At 40.8% G+C, this 19004-nt stretch overlaps 1 protein-coding gene across 2 annotated transcripts in view; it reads left to right on the top strand.

The window, feature by feature from the left end:
* Positions 1-17349, top strand: part of AHCYL1 (adenosylhomocysteinase-like 1) — a 49053-nt gene extending 31704 nt beyond the window's left edge. Inside the window, exons 1-16 of one of the 2 annotated variants that reach the window (XM_006865944.1) lie at positions 4295-4404; positions 6709-6852; positions 8055-8155; positions 8602-8704; positions 10001-10095; positions 10648-10754; positions 11569-11685; positions 11938-12001; positions 13136-13224; positions 13570-13640; positions 14014-14108; positions 14195-14293; positions 14943-15011; positions 15330-15408; positions 16659-16779; positions 17326-17349. In XM_006865944.1, coding sequence (XP_006866006.1) covers positions 4314-4404; positions 6709-6852; positions 8055-8155; positions 8602-8704; positions 10001-10095; positions 10648-10754; positions 11569-11685; positions 11938-12001; positions 13136-13224; positions 13570-13640; positions 14014-14108; positions 14195-14293; positions 14943-15011; positions 15330-15408; positions 16659-16779; positions 17326-17332 — 1452 coding nt within the window. In that variant the 5' untranslated portion in view covers positions 4295-4313 and the 3' untranslated portion in view covers positions 17333-17349. Of the gene's footprint in view, positions 1-4292; positions 4405-6708; positions 6853-8054; positions 8156-8601; positions 8705-10000; positions 10096-10647; positions 10755-11568; positions 11686-11937; positions 12002-13135; positions 13225-13569; positions 13641-14013; positions 14109-14194; positions 14294-14942; positions 15012-15329; positions 15409-16658; positions 16784-17325 lie in introns of those variants that run through there. The other variant, XM_006865945.1, reaches the window with a different exon arrangement.
* Positions 17350-19004: the final 1655 nt, after the last annotated feature.

Here is a 19004-nt window from a genome sequence, read left to right as displayed (position 1 = left end):
GTCATGATCCACACCATCGAAAGCCTTTGCATAGTCAGTAAAGCACAGGTAAACATCTTTCTGGTATTCTATGCTTTCACCTATAAAATATTCTCAACAAAATATTTTAAACATTTAAGCAAACCTCAAAATATGGGTCTCCTGGGAAAAGGCAGGGAGGAAACTGTTCTAGATGTTTGTTGTCAAGTGCCATCAAGTTGGTTCCAACTCATGGCGAGTGACTGGTGATTTTGAACCACCTACCTTGCGGTTTGTGCTTTATCCCACAGCGCCACACCAGGACTCCCTGCTAGATTAGCAGAGACTAAAGATGCTGTAGGATAAGTCCTAGACTGCTAACTGCAATGTTGGCAATTTATCCCCACCATCCACTCTTCAGAAACCCTGTACAGGAAAGCTGCGACAGCACCTGACAACAAAAGAACAGTAGGATAAGTATTGAACTGCTAACTGCAAGAGTGGTTCAAACTCACCAGCCACTCCTTGGAAACCCTATGCAAGGTCGCTGTGAGTCAGAACCGACTCAAGGGCACTTAAGAACAAAGAGACCTAACAACCAAATATATTTTGTGAGCAGACCTGGGTAGGAAAGGTGGGAGAGGCTGTCAAGACCATGAAAGATATTCTTAGGGAAGTTTGAATCCAGACTGGGTACTGGATGATAAATTATTAATGATAGTCTTGACCGGTGATGTTATCCTTCTATAAGAAAATATTATTATTCTTAGAAGATAAAAATCTCAAGGATTTATGTTTGAATTTCATAAGTTGCAGAATCTTTTGAAAGTCTGTATGTATGTATGTATTTGTATAAATATAGAGAAAACTAATTTGGAAAGTTGAAAAGCTTCCATCTAGGTGGAGGGTACATAAGTGTTCGTTATCCTGTTCTTTAAAATTTTTTGTCTATTAAAAATAATAATAAAGTTGGAAAAATAAATTAGCACAACAGTAGTGGTGGGAAACACTGATATGTTACCAGTAGGATTATGACTATTAATTCCATTCTTAGTTTGCTGAAGAAACATTTCTGGCTTCCCACCGCTGCCTCTCTGTTTTCATACTGTAAAAGCTGCAAATGTTATTGCCATTTCCCCTCCTGCCTTCTCCCTACCCCACTCCCCACCCCCCCCAGGAGGGTGTCAGTGTCTAGGAACATGCCGAGAACCTTTTGAAAAAAGATAAACACGAGAGGGAAGCAGAACAGCCATGAGATGCTTCCAGTCAGTACCAGCAACAGGGAAGCTGGTAGAGGAAAGGTTTCCTCTGTTTTAAAAACCTTTGCTAGTCTCTTGATTCTTTTCTTCACCACCAAAATAAGTGCATATTGGGTTAAAAGTCTTTACCTTGGTCCTGGATTAATCTTTTCAATAAAACGAGCTTTGCTGACTACAGAAATCACATGAGCATGCAGTAGGAAATCCTATCTAGAAGAGCAGATGAGTGTTTTTTGGAAGGCAGTTGTGCTTTTGACTAAGGTATTTAGAATGAAAGTTTTAACACTTTAAAAAGCTGCTTTGGACGTACAAAGATACTTGTTCATCAAGTTACAAAGGTGTGTTAACCAAGGTGCAGTACTGACAGTCCCCTGATTAAGAATGACAACTCCTACTTGCCCTTTAATTTTATATAAATTGACCCTCACTTTGAAAGGATTGTTAAGTACCTTGGAGTTGGTTCCAACTAAGTTTCAACTCATATCAACTCTGTGTAAGGTTTCTGAGGAGTGGCTGGTGAGGTTGAACTGCCGACCTTGTGGTTGGCAGTATGGTAGTTGTCTTACAGTACCACACCGGGACCCTATTCACAGCAAATTCTTTATCATGGTCACCTTTCACTGGCTGCCAGTCCATCTTTTAAATCACTGAAAAAACTTCAAGATTTTTCTTGCATAAAAATGAGAAACCAAACCTATAGCCATTAAGTTAATTCCTACTTAAATGATCCTATAGGGCATAGTAGAACTGCCCAGTAGGGTTTCCAAAGCCAACTGCCACATCTTTCTTCAAGGAGCAGCTGAACGATTTGGACCACTGACATTTAGGTTAGCAGCCAAGCACTTTAACCACTGCACTTTATGTACTTGTTTCAACTCAACTTACAAATACTTAACAATGTAATGTTGTTAAGTGCCGTCGAGTCGGTTCCGACGCATAGTGACCCTGAACAAGGTTTCTGAGGCTAACAATGTAATACACAGAAATGGATCTCATAACAGGGACTACCTGTATATGAGATTTAGCATGAGTTTTTGCCGTTACTTTTTGAAGCTTGAGTGGTTGGTTTCTCTTACAGCAGGAAGAATTTTGAAAGGGTCATGTATCTACTTGTTAAGTGTCTACGAGCGGCCCTGTATAGGGTTCCCAAGGAGCAGCTGGTGAGCTTGAACCACTGACCTTGCAGTTCAAGTGATTTTGCAGCCTGATGCATTAGCCCACAGCGCCACACCAGGACTCATGTCATGGGTCATGTATCTGCTAGTATTTGTTAAATCACCACCACCACCATGTGGGAGGCCCTGGTCTATGTGTTGGGTTTTGAAGATCTTTCCCTTCCATGTCTTTAGGATCTGCCCTTATTAGACTTATTAAACAAATTGTAGTCTCTGCCCTTTCCGTATTTCAGTCAGCTAAAGAAATAAACTTGCCCAATGTTGAGCCTGGGTGGGTTTTTAAATGGAAGTATAACAAAATATAAGGAGCCCTGGTAACGTAATGAATTACGAGCTGAGCTGCTAACCTCAAGGTCAGCAATTCGAAATTACCAGCTATAGTTTCTCCATGGGAGAAAGATAAGCCTTTCTGCACCCGTAAAGATTTTTACAGCCTTGGAAACCCTAATCAGGGTTGCTATGAGTCAGGACCGACTCCACGGCACACTACCACCACCACCACCACAACAAATATAAGGAGCCCTGGTAGTGTAATGAATTATGAGCTTGGCAGCTAACCGCAAGGCCAGCAGTTCAAATCTACCAACCTCTCTGCCGGAGAAAGATGAGGTTTTCTGCTCCCATAAAGATTGACAGCCTTGGAAACCTTATACAGGGTTGCTTTGAGTCGGAATGACTCAGTGGCTCACCTTCCCCACCACCATAGACAGATACTGGCTATATTCTCTGCTTGTGTTTTGGTATGATTCATGCTAGACAGCAAGCTGAAAACACAAATCTCTGCTGTGATTACTGCATCATTGTGTGTGGATTCTACTAATTCTGCATACTAGCTGCCTATGCCTAGGCTATACATTTAAGCCTGAATTTTAGCCTGCTCTGCTAACTTCGAGAGTACACGTGACAGAGGAGAGGAAGCGTTTGCAGCTGTAACTAATGAGCACTTTACTGTAAATGGCTTGAAAGTGGTTATAGGTATGTTGCTAGCCTCAGGAAAGAAGATTTTAACTTGCACTAGATTACATTCCCATAGATATTTGCTGTAGATTTGGCTTCCTGGATTTCCCACAGGAGCCTTTTCATATTTGATCAGATTGTAATGATACCTCAATTTAGAGTCTCATCCTGTTTATTTCAGGAGGCTGAAGTTTTTCTTACACTTTGACGAAAGGATTTATTAGAGTTTACACAGTTTAAGAGAGAGGTTTAATACCATTTAATAGAAGAGAGTATTTCCATGCACTTTAGTAGCATTAATTAATTTTTTCACAATATTAGGTATAAGCTATTGGCCATTTTTTGAAGCTAGTTTTTGAAACATTCTTCAAACAATTCTCTAATTCTGGGGTTTTTTTTCATTTAAGGAAATTTTTAATCCAGAAATAAGTCCTAATTAGTCTGAATTTATTTTGGTATGTGTTTTATGTTTTCAGTATCCTTTTTCATCCGTATACTCTGTATTGTGAAGTATAGACATATGGGTGGGCTCTAAGACCATTGCCAGCTTCAGGGTGAGAATATTCTGAAGCAATCAGAAACACTTCAAGGTTATGTTTGTTTTTTGGTAGAGATGGGAAGAAGGGTAAAGAGTTTTACCATGTAACATGACAAAGGATTATGAAGTTGGACAAATGCTAAAAAGAAGTTGGGTCTTAACTACAATGGACCCCTTTCCCACCCCTTCCAAAAATCAATTCTGCAAAAACAATTAGGAAAATTGGTATTTGGGAAGAAGTCAGAGCAGCCTCTACTCTCCCTCATTTTGTTGGGAGAGCTGCTGGCTTAGTGGGAGCCACGTGGTAATGGTAGCTTTTTGGGAAGACAGTGGATGACCTTTTAAAAGGGAACGTTTCATAGTTTTTCTTGTTAGAAGTTTTCAACTTTTATGTTCTGCTTATAGCAAATCCAGTTTGCTGATGACATGCAGGAGTTCACCAAATTTCCCACCAAGACTGGCCGAAGATCTTTGTCTCGCTCCATCTCACAGTCCTCCACTGACAGCTACAGTTCAGGTAGGTGTAAGCAACCTGCCCTCTCAGATCTCTCTTCCATGTTCCAGAGACTTGAGCTAGTCACTACCCAATATTCTTCACTTACCTGAAATCTGAAAGTTCCTCTTCTCTGGGGACTACCCATTTTTGTACTGAAAGCTGATATGTCCCCAACCAGACTTGTAGCTGGGGAAGCAAGCTTTTGTCATTTTGAGACTTTCTTCCCCTGGCTGTGTATAGTCTGTGACCAATCTCTGGCTGGTAGTGCTGGTCCAGTTCCCATTCCCACATTTATCCCTCTCTGCCACACAGGGAGAAAATCAATGGTATTTTGGCTGACAGAACTGGCCTTGAAAAAGAAAGACACTTTGAAAGTGTAATTTATTTAAAATATTCCCTGCCACCTATCTTTCTTTCTTGCCCTGAAGACTGCTTGAATTGAAATTAACATTTTAGTATGTGTTTTTTTTTTTTTGCGGAGTTCTGCGAGTTAATGCAATGGGACTGCAAGGTCACTTTGAACTATAAGATCACCAGTTCAAGCTCACCAGCTGCTCCTTGGAAACCCTATATAAAGTCACTATGCGTCTGAACCAACTCAATGGCACTTAAACAACAACTTTATGTAGAAGTATCCTCACCTGTTAATCTCTGGAGTAGGAAAGACTCAAATGATTATAATGTGACTCTAGGTCTTTTCCTTTAGTTCTCTCCTCTTATCTTGGCACTATATAAGTAGTCTTTTTCTGGTTTGTATGATGCCTCTCTCAACTGTAAAAGGGGTGTTATGAACGTTAACATGGAAATAAATATAATCTTAGGACTTGAGTATTGGAGAAAGTGTTGTTGTTGAGTGCCGTCAAGTCGGTTCTGACCCATAGTGACCCTGTATAGGGTTTCCAGGGAGCAGCTGATGAGCTTGAACCACCCACCTTGAGGTTCAAACCAACTTTGTAGTCCAGCACATTAACCCACAGCACCACACCAGGACTTCAGAGGAAGTGTTAAGTGCTGTTGAGTCAATTCCAACCCATAGCAATTCTGTATAGGGTTTCCAAGAAGCAGCTGGTGAGCTTGAACCGCTGACCTTGAAGTTCAAATGGTTTCACACTCTGGTGCATTAACCCACAGCACCACACCAGGACTCCTAAAGGAAGCATTAGGGGCATCTAATCTAGCCCTCGTCTGTTCAATTTAGGAAAATGAGCCCTATGAGATTAAGAGGCTTTCCCAAGGTCACAGCAAAGAGGTTTGTAACAAAAACTAGTCATTGTCTTTTGACAGACTATTGTTTGCTTTATATTATTAACGTTATGGATGGGGTTTGAGGTACAAGGAGTCTTAAAAAAAAAAAAAAAAAGGCAAAATCAACCCAATTGATTTGTCATCATGAGGAAGTTCATTTTTATTAGTACTTGTGTCAGCTGGGCAGAAACAGACCCTTTGTGTAGAATTCAGTAAAAGAGACCTGATTGACTGGCAGAGACAGTGATGAGGAAATTTTTCAATTCAGAAAGAAAAGGTGTGATTATTATACATCCTTCTGCATGTATCTGAAATGACTTTTCTAGCTTTTATGTGCAGCTGTATTTTTAAATTGGTCATTTTGAGAGACTTTTCCAGGGCTGGCAGGAACCAGAGTGTTCACGTTCTGTGCCATTTCCACGTAGTGTAAAATCTCTTAGGGTGGTGGTGTGCCGTCAAGTCGGTTCCAACTCATTAACAATCCAGTGTGTAGGGTTTCCTAAGATCATCATATCTCTTCCATCTATAGCAATGGTTCTCAAATTGTGGTCCTCAGACTGGCAGCATCAGCAGCACCTGGGAACTTGTTACAAGTGCTAATTCTTGGGCCCCAACTAAGACCTGGGAAACTGACTGTGGGACCTAGTCTGTGTTCTCACAAACTTTCCACATGATGCTTTAGATGCTTAAGTTTAAGAACCAGTGATTGATCAAAATAGCATTTCTTGTGCTCAGTTATTCTTCCACTTTTGCCAGGTCTGGTTCTAATCCAAGTTGGAACCAAGCACTTATTACATGGGGTTCACTAGAGCTCATGCAGGATTAGTGGCTCCTTAACAGAGGTACTAATGACAGAGTATCATCAGGCAGAGTAAAAGAGCCACAACACTGAAAGATTCACCTCAGCTTCATTCATACCATCTACTAGACCCTGGAGAAGTAGAACTGAGCGTGACGTGGAAGGTGACTCCAATTAAGAGAGTTTACTCAACTTAAATGAGAGTCCCTTAGGGGCAGCACTCTGTGGAATTGGGGCCATTGAGGCTTTCCTGTCCTTGTTTCTTTCCTTCCTGGCTCTAGCTGCATCCTACACAGATAGTTCTGATGATGAGGTTTCCCCACGAGAGAAGCAACAAACCAACTCCAAGGGCAGCAGCAATTTTTGTGTGAAGAACATCAAGCAGGCAGAATTTGGACGCCGGGAGATCGAAATTGCAGAGCAAGGTAAAGGAAGTAGTGGGTAAGAGACTCAAAGGGGCAGAGGGACAGAAATAGCACCTCTTACTTTAGTGGATCACCAGGACTCACTAAACAATTTAAGGCTTGAAAACTAACTTGAAGAATATCTGGGGAAAGACGCATCCTGGACTTTGTGATAAACACTTCTCTCTGTTTGGAGACTGAGCCTCAGGGTTCTTGTTCTCCCTTCTTCCTGTTCTCTGCATGTGGTAACTACACACAGAGTAGCTTCTCTTTTCTTCCCCCATGGCACCATATTCAAAGAGCTACATTGCAGAATCAGAAAGTCCTGGATCACTACATGGTGGTGAGTTTTGCAGAATCCTACCATACTTGCCAATCACCAAACCATAAACACCCAAGCCCATTATCCTCGAGTCGATTCTGACTCATAGCGACCCTACAGGATAAAATAGAACTGCCCCATAGGGTTCCCAAGGCTGTAACCTTCATGGAAGCAGGCTGCCTCATCTTTCTCCCATGGAACATCTGGTGGGGTCGAACTGCTGACCTTGTGGTCAGAAGCCGAGCACTTCCACTGAATTACCAGAGTACCTCCTGCCATTCGCAGAGACCCAGATTTCTCAGAAGCTATAGACCGAGGAGGATTTTTAAGCTAAAGATATGGTGACCTAGAGTCTTGTTTGGTCCTAAGCTGGAGTAGGAGTACAAGTGATTGACAATGAGTTATGTGGATGGTTTTCCACCCCACCCCCACTAGTGTCTCATTGCTCCCACTTGAAGGCATGGAAGGGAGCAGAGAAACCAAACTGACAGGATGAGGGAAGACAGCCTGTAGAAACAGAAGCAAGTGGCTTCTGCTGAGGGTAAAGCCTTTCTTCTTGGACTGATGATTGCATCTAGGAGTCCTTTAGCCAGTGCCATAAATACTTACCTCTCCTCCCTAAGACTCATTTTCCATTTCGATCCATTTCTACCTTTCATTTTGATATGTTTTGAGAATTTACTTCATTCTGTATTCAGTCTTCTGAAGCAGTAGAAGAAAGAATGATGACTCTCCAACTGTTCTGTTGTTAACCCTGGCAGCCATCATGGAAATATGCTTAGAGTTGTTCTGCCTCATCGCACTTAGCTCAACAGATCCAGGAGAGCCCTAGATGGTGCTTGGGCAGGAATTGGTGATGTGGCTAGTGCAGACCTAGCTCAAATCCTCTGTTCTTTCACAGACATGTCTGCTCTGATTTCACTCAGGAAACGTGCTCAGGGGGAGAAGCCTTTGGCTGGTGCTAAAATAGTGGGCTGTACACACATCACAGCCCAGACAGCGGTGAGTGTGTGGGGAGACGAAAGAGGGACTATTGATAAGGGGACAAAAGAGAACAGCTTCTCCTTAAATTTTTATCATTGTTCTTCCTTCTGTAATAGCCAGCATCCAAATGCTATTAAATGAGACCTCTCTGTTCCACAGTAATGGAGTTCTCTACTTTAGATAATTAAAATCCACTTAGCAAACTTGACTTAGGAAGATATAGATTTGCAAAGTATGGTTGTTATAAAAATGTTATTAGGACTTTTAAATATATATATATATATATATATATATCTTTCAGGTAAAGTTAGGTGCTATTATGCCACCTAATTGGGTTACAAAACTCTCTGTGATTTCCCTCTGTAGTTCCAGAAGTGATGGGTATTGTTCTCTTAGTGGGGTTTGCTTTCCATCCCTGACTGGACCTCCTCTTTCTCACCCTGTCTTCCTACATATCTGGACAGGTGTTGATCGAGACACTCTGTGCCCTGGGGGCCCAGTGCCGCTGGTCTGCTTGCAACATCTACTCCACTCAGAATGAAGTGGCAGCAGCACTGGCGGAGGCTGGTAAGTTCAGCTGTTTTCAGCAACTTGGCTTCAAAATAATTTTTAAAATATAACTTGTGTAGCAAAATTGTCACTACAGTGTCATTTATGTCTAGGGGCTATAAAAACATCAATAAGAAGAGATTGGGAAATAAAATTAATGTAATATTATTATGTAATATTATACAGACATTAAAAATGATGTTGTAAAGAATCTATTGACCTGGGGAATTTCTAATGTTTTGTTAACAAGTACGAATATTGTTGTTGTTAAGTGCTGTGGAGTCGGTTTCAACTCATAGTGACCCTGCACAGGGTTTCCGAGGCTATAAATCTTTATGGGAGCAGAAAGCCTCATCTTTCTCCCGCAGAACAGCTGGTAGTTTCAGACTGCCAAATATTAAACTATATGTTGTTGTTGTTGTTGTTAAGTGCCGTCGAGTCGGTTCCGACCCATAGCGACCCTGTACAGGGTTTCCGAGGGTGTAAATCTTTACGGGAGTAGAAAGCCTCATCTTTCTCCCGTGGAGCGGCTGGTAGTTTCGAACTGCTGACCCTAATTACTTGTGAGTTTAATTAAGAATTAAATAACTCTGTTAAAATGTTCAAAAGAAAGCAATCATGTAATTGGTTTAAGGACCTCCCATCTTCCTGGGATTCTCAGAAAGGGACTATAAAATACTTGTGTTTTTGTTACTCACTTTTTGCTCAGTAAATGTATTTACTGCAGAAAATTTAGGTTCCAGAAAAAATTCATAATTCTACTATACAGAGATCATATTTCACATATTTTCCCTTTTTAAAATTCATTTTTGACAGAGGTGAAATAAATCTTTGAGTGTATATAATTTTTTAACCTAAATAAGAAATTATCAGAGTAGTTTTCTATGTCACTGAAAAAAAAAAGTTAAAAGCATCATCTTTAATACTCATTCACATGGCCATGTGATTTTACTTCACTATTTTTTGAATGTTAAACACTTGGGTTGTCTCAGGATGTTTGCTAATATAAATAATGCTGTACTACTAAGCAACTTTGAGTTCCTACTCATTTTGTCACCTCTTTAGAATAGAGCACTTAATGAAATACTATTTCTTAAAAGAGTAACCTTTTAAGGCTCCAAAATATTTTTTTAATCCCATAGTTTTAACCAAAGTAATTTCTGAACTAAAAGTACTAATGTTTTACTCTTATTAATTATCTCCTTTCCGTGAGAGTTTCTTTGTCCTTTTTCTTTTCCCACGTGTCTCAGAGAGCCATAGCGGAATAGGGCACTCCTTAAAGGAGGAATCAGCTGATTGTTTTTGTCTCTAAAGGAGTTGCTGTGTTCGCTTGGAAGGGCGAGTCAGAAGACGACTTCTGGTGGTGCATCGACCGCTGTGTGAACATGGATGGGTGGCAGGCCAACATGGTAATAACGCATATCTGTGCTGCACTTCTAACAGAAGATTTTCCTTTTTCCCTCAAAGCATGGTTCCCTAAATAAGTTTTGGATGTTTGGTCTTACACTCTGACTTTGTTCTACAGTGTTAAGCTTGGTACCCATTCAGAATGGGCACTGAGTACTGAATGGAAAGTTGGGGGAAGGGTAAAACTCAAAACACGGCAGAATGGATTACAAGGAAATGATGTGGTACCTTTTTGGAGTACAATTTTGTTTTTTTCCTCCCTGCCCCAGCTCTCCTTTTGTTTTCAAAGGAGCCACGTACTTTAAGACTCTAAAGTGAGTCTGATATAAGCCTAATGCTCTTCATTATAGTCTAGAACAAACCTAGGAATCCTTTTAACTATTTTACACCAACAATTTTTACTGTGTATCCACTGTCTAAGCTTGCTCTAAGGAGCTCTAAGAAATGCTCTTCCAAAATGTTCAGGGCTCTCTTCTTAGTGCAGAAATGGGCTCAAAGTTCCCCCCAGCTCTAGCAGCCTGAATGCCCATAGAAGTCTTCTGGCTGTTCTGTAGATCCTGGATGATGGGGGAGACTTAACCCACTGGGTTTATAAGAAGTATCCAAACGTGTTTAAGAAGATCCGAGGCATTGTGGAAGAGAGCGTGACTGGTGTTCACAGGTAACAGATTCTGGAGTAGCTGCCCCTTGTGTCCTTGCCTCAGCAAACCCTTTTTCTCTTGGTTAGGCTGTAGGGCTGTGTTCCAGATGTTTAGTCACTAAATGGGAATATCCATACTAGATAAGACTTTTGAGTTTTTATTGTTTGTAAAACCAAGGTGCCCTTACAATGAAGTTATTCCAAGTTCTAGTTCACATTTTTTGCTCTCCCATTTACTTCACTGAGTGATTCTCAACCAGTGTGGGGAGGTGGGGAGTGAGTGTGTCTTGAAAAAATGGTATTCAATATTGTATTATAATTTTATATTTCAAATATGAAAAAAAAAAATCTATTGTAAAACTATATGTTATACACACATCCTAAAGTAAAACTGGGCAACATATTCTTGGCTTCTAGGGTTACCTAAAAGATAACTGAAAGAGAGTTTCTCAGTTGGGGCCACATTATACATGCTCATTATACAGATACATCCTCGGTCCCATATCAGAATCAATGATAGCCTTTGTTTACTAGAACTAGCCATGGGCTTTTAAAGGTTGATAAATGTTAATGTAAGGAAGTATGTAAGAGAGGCAAATTTCTTTCATTAAAGGATTTTATTTTTCCTTTAAAGAAAAATGAGTTTGGAAAGAAAAGAAAATTTAAATAAGCAAAGTTAACAAGGAAACTGTCTTGTTTACTAATATCCTTGGGCAATCAATAAGGCTCGGGAGGGCAGCTTGGAACTTAAAGAAAATTAGGCAAATTTTGCCACATTTTATGTTGGACCAACTAACTTGGTATGTGTTTGTTTTTGTGGCCTTTTTCCCTTTAGGTTATACCAGCTCTCCAAAGCTGGGAAGCTCTGTGTTCCAGCTATGAACGTCAATGATTCTGTTACCAAACAGAAGTTTGATAACTTGTACTGCTGCCGAGAATCCATTTTGGATGGGTAGGTTGAAATTTATCAAGGTTCAAACATTAAGGGGTATGATTTAGAGTAGGTTGTTGGTCTGATAACACTTCAACCTTGTACCCTGATCTTCCCTTGACATTAGAAGTTTGTTAGAGGGCCCATTTCACACTACCATCAGCCGGCTTCCAAATGAAATTCTCATGAAACATTGCTCCACATTTTCAACTTTGTGAAGAGGGACTGTCTGAGTTTACCACGTTTGAGTTGAGCCCTTGTCTGTTTCCACAGCCTCAAGAGGACCACAGATGTGATGTTTGGTGGGAAACAAGTGGTGGTGTGTGGCTATGGCGAGGTAAATAGCTGGGCCTCGGTGTCTTCTCTCTGTCTTTTCACTAACTTACTAGATAGAAATGTAAAAGAGCCTTGGTGATGCAGTGGTTGAAGTGTTGGCGTGCTAACTGCATGGTCGATGGTTCAATCCTACCAGCCACCCCTAGGGAAAAAGAAGAGTCTATCTGCTCCCCTCCCATAAAGGCTGCCATCTGCAAAACCCTATGGAGCTACTATACTCTGTCCTGTAGCATCACTATGAGACGGAATCAGCTCAATGGCGGTGGGTTTGGTTTTGATTCTTGATTTTTTTTTTACTAGAACTATTGAGTGGTAACCTGTGCCATCAGTCTAGAGGCACTCAGGTAAGGTTTAGAACATGCTTTTAAAGAGTGTATCTCAAAATAGCAAAAACCCTTGTTTTCAAAGTTCTAAATAAGACATACAGAATGAGTTTTGTTTTCAGATTTTCCTAGTTTGTCTTGTGGAGTGGAATCTCAGCATCATTCCCTCCCTCCCCAGCCCTCCCCCAATGATAGCAAAAACCTTTTTATAAGGCTTAATTCAATGAAGTGTGTAGTACGTATATAGCATTTGAGCCCCACAAGGACTTGCTTTGATGTGAAGGGTAGAGTCCAAAGTGGTCTATAGTTGCTTATCTCTATACTAGAATTGATTATATAGAGTTTTATTGTCATCAACAATGACCCATCAAAGTTCCTGACCTACTACCCAAAACCCACTGCCATTGAGCCAATTCCAACTCATAGCAACCCTGTGGGACAGAGTAGAATGATCTGCTCTTTAGGGTTTCCAAGGCTGGAAAGCTGTACGGGAGAAGATAGCCTCATCTTTCTCCTGCTTCATCTGCTAGACTGTTCTTAAATACGTGCATCTCCAGTGAGTGTTACCAGGTTTTTCAAAATTAGAAATTAAGAGATGACAGCTGCTCTTCTTTGCCCTTGTTTCTCTAATGATAAATACCTTTTATTTTCTTGATCTTTCTTACTATCCAAAGCCTTACTATGATATACCTGCTAAATTACCACTTTGACTGAGATCTATAGCATAACCAAGTCCATTTCTATTCTGTCTGGGTTGAAGCTTCCCTGAGTGACAATCACTAGATGCTAAGTGATCTTTCTTTGCTCTGCAGGTGGGAAAGGGTTGCTGTGCTGCTCTCAAGGCCCTTGGAGCAATTGTCTACATCACAGAAATCGACCCCATCTGTGCTCTCCAGGCCTGGTAAGAACAGATTGATCATGCTGTTAGATTCACTCCAGGAACTTTACATTTCTGAGGACTCCTGACTGATCACATTGAACTTTCCTCTCAGAAATCTAGGGCTGCTCTGTTCCCTTCACAGTAATCCTGGCACTCCCCTAGAGCCTCTTGGCATTTCCCTTCCTGGAGGGAGTCTGGAGAGTGTGCAGAGGCCAGTGTGTATAGTTTAGCACAGAGTGTTACTTACCATCCCTGTGATAAGTACTAGATCTGACTTTGAAGAGGATTCAGTTGCCTCATTTTGTGACCAACTTCTGTCCCACTGCCTTCTTGCTTTGCTCATAATGTTGTTTCTTTTTTTTTCAGCATGGATGGGTTCAGGGTAGTAAAGCTAAATGAAGTCATCCGGCAAGTTGATGTCGTAATAACTTGCACAGGTAAGCATCAGTGCTTTGATACATGGAGAGGTGTTAACTTGGAAGCTAACTCTTGAAAAGTGGTTTGAATGACCTAGATACAAAGTAGGTTCTACATTTAGAACTCTCAGAACTGGAGAGTTCCAGCAATCTGTCAGAACCTTAGCATGTCTTCCAGAGCAAGAAGGTTTTGTCCTGGTGACCTTTTATCTTGCTCAATCTTGAACCAAACAACTGAGCCTAAGGAGCAGCTATGAAATAGTCTTCTTTTCCCATAGGGTGCACATTTTCTTAAATGTCAGCAAGCATTCTCTCTTCCATGTTCTTACTGAGAGCCACTTAGTACTGTTGTTTTCCAGTATCTCTTTCTTCAGCTAACCTTCTTTTCTTTTAGGAAATAAGAATGTGGTGACACGGGAGCACTTGGATCGCATGAAAAACAGTTGTATCGTATGCAATATGGGCCACTCTAACACAGAAATTGATGTGGTAAAGATTCTGTTATTCATTTGTTGCTAGGCTTTTCTCCTCTTCTTCCATTATAGCCACAACCTGTTGTGCTCTTTTCCTTCCAGACCAGCCTCCGCACTCCTGAGCTGACATGGGAGCGAGTGCGTTCTCAGGTGGACCATGTCATCTGGCCAGATGGTAAACGGGTCGTCCTCCTGGCAGAGGTACACACTGAGAAAGACCCTGGCAGTGCACCCTGGGAGAGAGGCAGTGAATAAATATTCGGCATAGATTCCATTGAACTTTGTTTTTTGGTTGAGGGATAATTTCAAAATATATCATCCTCAAAAGTTCTGCTTTTTACTAAGAGATTTTCCTTACCACAACCAATTCTTCAGCCTTTCAGAATCAAATGGATTTACAGAAAATAGGATAAAACTTTTGAGTTCTGATCCAAAATATTGTTTTCCCTCTTCTGACTGAGTCTAGAAGGGGGTTAAAAAGTCCTTTCCTACTCTAGACTCATGGAAAGAGAAAGGCTGGGTGCTGGCAGCCAGGAGGCTGGCTTGCAGAATGTGGTTGTTTGAACGATTCCTGAGTGTTTTTGTGTACATAAAAAAAAAAAAAAAAAAGAGGGAATAGAAGCAAATACTGTTGAGTGATGATGCATAGAGGGGATTATAATCATTGTAATGAAACGAAATACGATAGGATGAGTGCGAAACCCATGTTCTCCCATGTAGACTATCACTCAGCATTCAATTCACAATAAAAGCTTTAAAAGAAGAAAAAAGTCCTTTCCTGTCATGCGTGATATTGGACTCTAGACATAGGGATAAGACATCTGATCCCAGGGCTGTCTTACCATTTCAGGGTCGACTTCTCAATCTGAGCTGCTCCACAGTCCCCACCTTTGTTCTGTCCATCACAGCTACAACACAGGTGTGTCACACATCCTTGCTTCTCATGTACTGAGATTGATGGGACTGGGCAGAAATACGAGTTCCTGTGGTGGTGGTGGTGGGGAGGAGGGAGGTTGGGACCTGTATGAAGTGATGAAGTGAGCACCATGCTATGTATTCTTATCAACCTGGTCTGTTGTCAAGACTGAGGCTTCTTCAAGTACTGAAGAAAGGAAGTTGCTGTCACTCTGGTAGATCACTGTAGTACTTACTATGAAGACCCTTTTAGGCCTACTTGTTTTTATGCCTTTGTCTAGGAAGTATTTCTTCTGTTTCTGACCCTCGCTTCCCACCCTAGGCATTGGCACTGATAGAACTCTACAATGCACCTGAGGGACGATACAAACAAGATGTGTACTTGCTCCCTAAGAAAATGGGTGAGTGAAAAACAATAGACACCTATACTGATCATCCGACAGCTGTGTCATATGGTAAAAGAATATCATGAAAAGCATGGACTTTGCAATCAGAGTCCTAATCCCAGTCTTAGATTTTTGGTGGTTGTTTGATCTCAGCACAATCTCCATAAGTCTCCATTTCTTATCAGTCAAGTGGAAATACCAATATGTACACTGAAGAATGGTTTTAAGAATTACAGATGACAAGTAAAAGTGCGTAGCTTAGAGTAGACACCCTTATACTATAAAACCTTATGAAATTTTTTGAACTGACTTGGTTTTCCCAGTGCAAGGAAACATAGCCTTGTTTCTCTCAAAAAGAGAGAAACAATTGCGTATTTCGTTGTACATCCTCTGTGTAAATATGGAAACCACCGCTTACTCAACCTCCTATAGCTCCAGACACAGCCCTGTTTTGTTCCTATTACATAAGGTATTATCTCTACTTCTTTACTTTTCCAAACAGTGATGCCTGCCTTGCATCTAGTTGGTCAGCCGAAATCCCTGCTTGCCCTCAGTTCCTCCCACAGCTTGCCTCAAATGGTTTTAAAATACTTTGTTGTTGTTTTTATAAAGGCTTATCTGTTGAAGGGGTCCTGGTGTGGCGCTATGGGTTAATGCTCTGGACAGCTAACCACCAGGTTGGTAGTTCAAACCTACCAGCCACTCCTCGGAAATCCTATACCAGATCACTATGAGTTGGAATCAACTCATTGTCACTTAACAACAACATCTTTGGGAAAGAATAAATTTATGCCAACCACCTCAGAAATCTAGGATCCTAAGATCTGAGGTCTTTATGGATCTCTTCCTGTTAAATAAATGTAAATGACACAAGGCTATTTTGAATTTCCTGATATCTACTTTGGTTCATAATCTAACTATAATTTAATCCAATGAAAGGGGTTGCTGTAGAGAGGTTAGGATAGTATATATGTGACGTGTTGGCTTCTGAGCTGATGCCAAAAGCTATGCCAGAGGAGAAGGGGACAAAGTTCACCCTATTTTGTTAACGCTGGTAAGTGAAATGTACTTTGAATTTACTGAGAGAATTTCCTTACCAGAAAGGCAGCTTTGAGGGATTTTTTTTTTTTTCATTGACTATTTCAATTGTGAATTCTTTCAAAGAGTTATTCTAGCCATTGTCCACACTCACAGAAAAACTTAAGGTGAAAAAGAAAGGTGTATTTGAAATGTAGTCCTCTCCCCTGCCACTTTGTTCTTCCTAGATGAGTATGTTGCCAGTTTGCATCTACCATCATTTGATGCCCACCTGACAGAGCTAACAGATGACCAAGCAAAATATCTGGGACTCAACAAAAATGGGCCATTCAAACCCAATTATTACAGGTAATTTCTTCCCTGTTTTTCCACAGGGTTCTTCTGAAAGGCTCTTTTCCCTAGTATTGATCCAAGCAGTCTAGCCACTTTTCTTAAATAAAGATCAGGTACAATACCTGATTCTGGAGAATGCAAGAACTCTTTTTCAAAGTAACAAGGTTGGCAGCAAAATTGTATATCCAGCAGCAGATGTAAATTACAAGTTTTTGGAAGTTTTAGAGCTTGGCCCTCACCCCCCAGAGATTCTGATACTGTTGGAGCAAGATATAGGGCCCGGGCAAAGTTATATTATAAAAGCTATCCGGATTATTTTAAAGTATGGGCAGGGCCGAAAACCTCTGAGTTATATTATCAAGGAGCAGGAAATAGAAAATCAGAGATGGCATCATCCAAACCCTAGGAGAAACCAGGAAAGAATGCTGAGCTCACTGACAGCCTGGGGAATGATGGCAGGGGTCCCCAGCCTGGGCCCTGGAGTGACCATGGAGAATGTGCTGCTTCTGAAACTTCTCTTAGAACTCACAGGTGCTAACCAGTTTGTCTCTTTCTGTACAGATACTAATGGACCATGTTACCAAGGACCAGTCCACACAAACCACCCAAGTCTAAAAGAAATTTTTTAAAGATAATTTTTATTTTCTTCTTATTCCTTTCCTCTTTTTTTAAAAAAAAAAATTGTTTTTTTGTTTTGTTTTGTTTTTTGTTTTTCTTCCCTATAATTTCATTCTTCCTTTTTCATCTCATTATCCAAGTTCTGCAGACCACACAGGAACTTGCTTCATGACTCTTTAGATGAATCTGAAGTTCAAGATTCCTCACCCTAGTCACTAAAGAAGGATTTTACTCTCTCAGCCTAGAAAGGTGATTCTCTCTTTACCAATTCTGGCTTGGGTTTTAGTCTTAATTGGGTACCATATTAACAGGAAATGCTAAGGTACTTTCTGTATGGAACAATCTGCAATGTCTAAATTGCCTTAAAAGAGCCCATTTCTTAGCTGCTGAAATCAGTGCTCTTTCACTTCTCAGAGGAGCAGGGGTGGTTCCTTATCAGCCAGGTAGGTTAGACATAGGTGGTGCATGTCCATTTCCCTTTAAAGTTCCAAGCCCTGTTTCCTATGTAAAGTTGGTATGTCTGGTTCAGAGATGCGTGCATACTAGTGAGTGTTGTTTGTTAAGCTCCAATAGGTCCACTTGGATTTAGTACAAACCTTCTGTCACTCCCACCCTATCCTCATTTTTCTAGTTTTTAATCAGACTGCACTTTATCATTAAGTTGAATTTTGTCCCCTGGCATTTGTTATTTCTGTTGTACAAAATAATAATAATAATAATACCCCTTTAAAGAAAATGTTTAGTGTTAACACTGAGGAATTGCTTGGGGGTTGGTTAGTTGTTACCAGTTTCTATCTGAAACCTTTGGAACTAAGAGTGCAGAGTTGAATCTAGTGAAATGCTGGCCTCAGACTCTGATAAGTCCCTCTGTTTCTGCATCATCATTTATAGCATCACTGAACTGGGGCCATAACAGCAAATTCTATCAGCCCTGCCCCATGCAGCTTATGCTGAAGGCAAATTTCCTAAGCCACTACTGAGTAGGCAGCACTGAGCTCTATCTTTAGGATTTATCCTTTAATATAAGAGTTCATTTCTGGTCAGCTATGCTTCTGCAACCTAAAATATTTAAAGAGATTTAAATCTTGGTTAAACGGATGGGAGATGGGAGGATAAATTGGCCAGGGTGTGAAAGGAAATCCAGCTTTGTGTAATTTGTCTGGGACTTCAAGCCCTGTGTAACATTCGTTTTACAGAAATGGTACCACTTTTGACTGATACAAAGTAATCAGGAGGTCCTGGCTCATCATGCTCTGGAAAAATCCCCAGAGAGGTTCTCTCAGAGATCAGAGAGGTGCGTTCCCATGCCATGCACCCTGCTTACCAGCATCTCTGCATGGTCAAATGAGCTTTATTCTGCTCATGAGCTTTAACTATATAAATATCCAGGAGTCTAAGTCTTCAACTTGTTCTAGCTTGTGACCCTTCAAAGCTGGGTCAGGTGTTAGTGCTAGGTACTAGAAATTTTCATTTCTTGATTGCCACTGCTCAGAGAGACAGATGTTGAAAACAGGAATATAAGAAAGGAAAGATTTCACCTGTAGCTTCCTAGCAGGGGACAGTTGTCTTGCCAAAACTTTTTCTCTTTACTTGCCTTTTCTCCCCACCCAGTCCCTTCCCAT

Source organism: Chrysochloris asiatica, unplaced genomic scaffold, assembly GCF_000296735.1.
Source record: "Chrysochloris asiatica unplaced genomic scaffold, ChrAsi1.0 scaffold00085, whole genome shotgun sequence".
NCBI classification, from domain to species: Eukaryota; Metazoa; Chordata; class Mammalia; order Afrosoricida; family Chrysochloridae; genus Chrysochloris; species Chrysochloris asiatica.
This window is presented reverse-complemented; position numbering and strand designations above follow the sequence as displayed.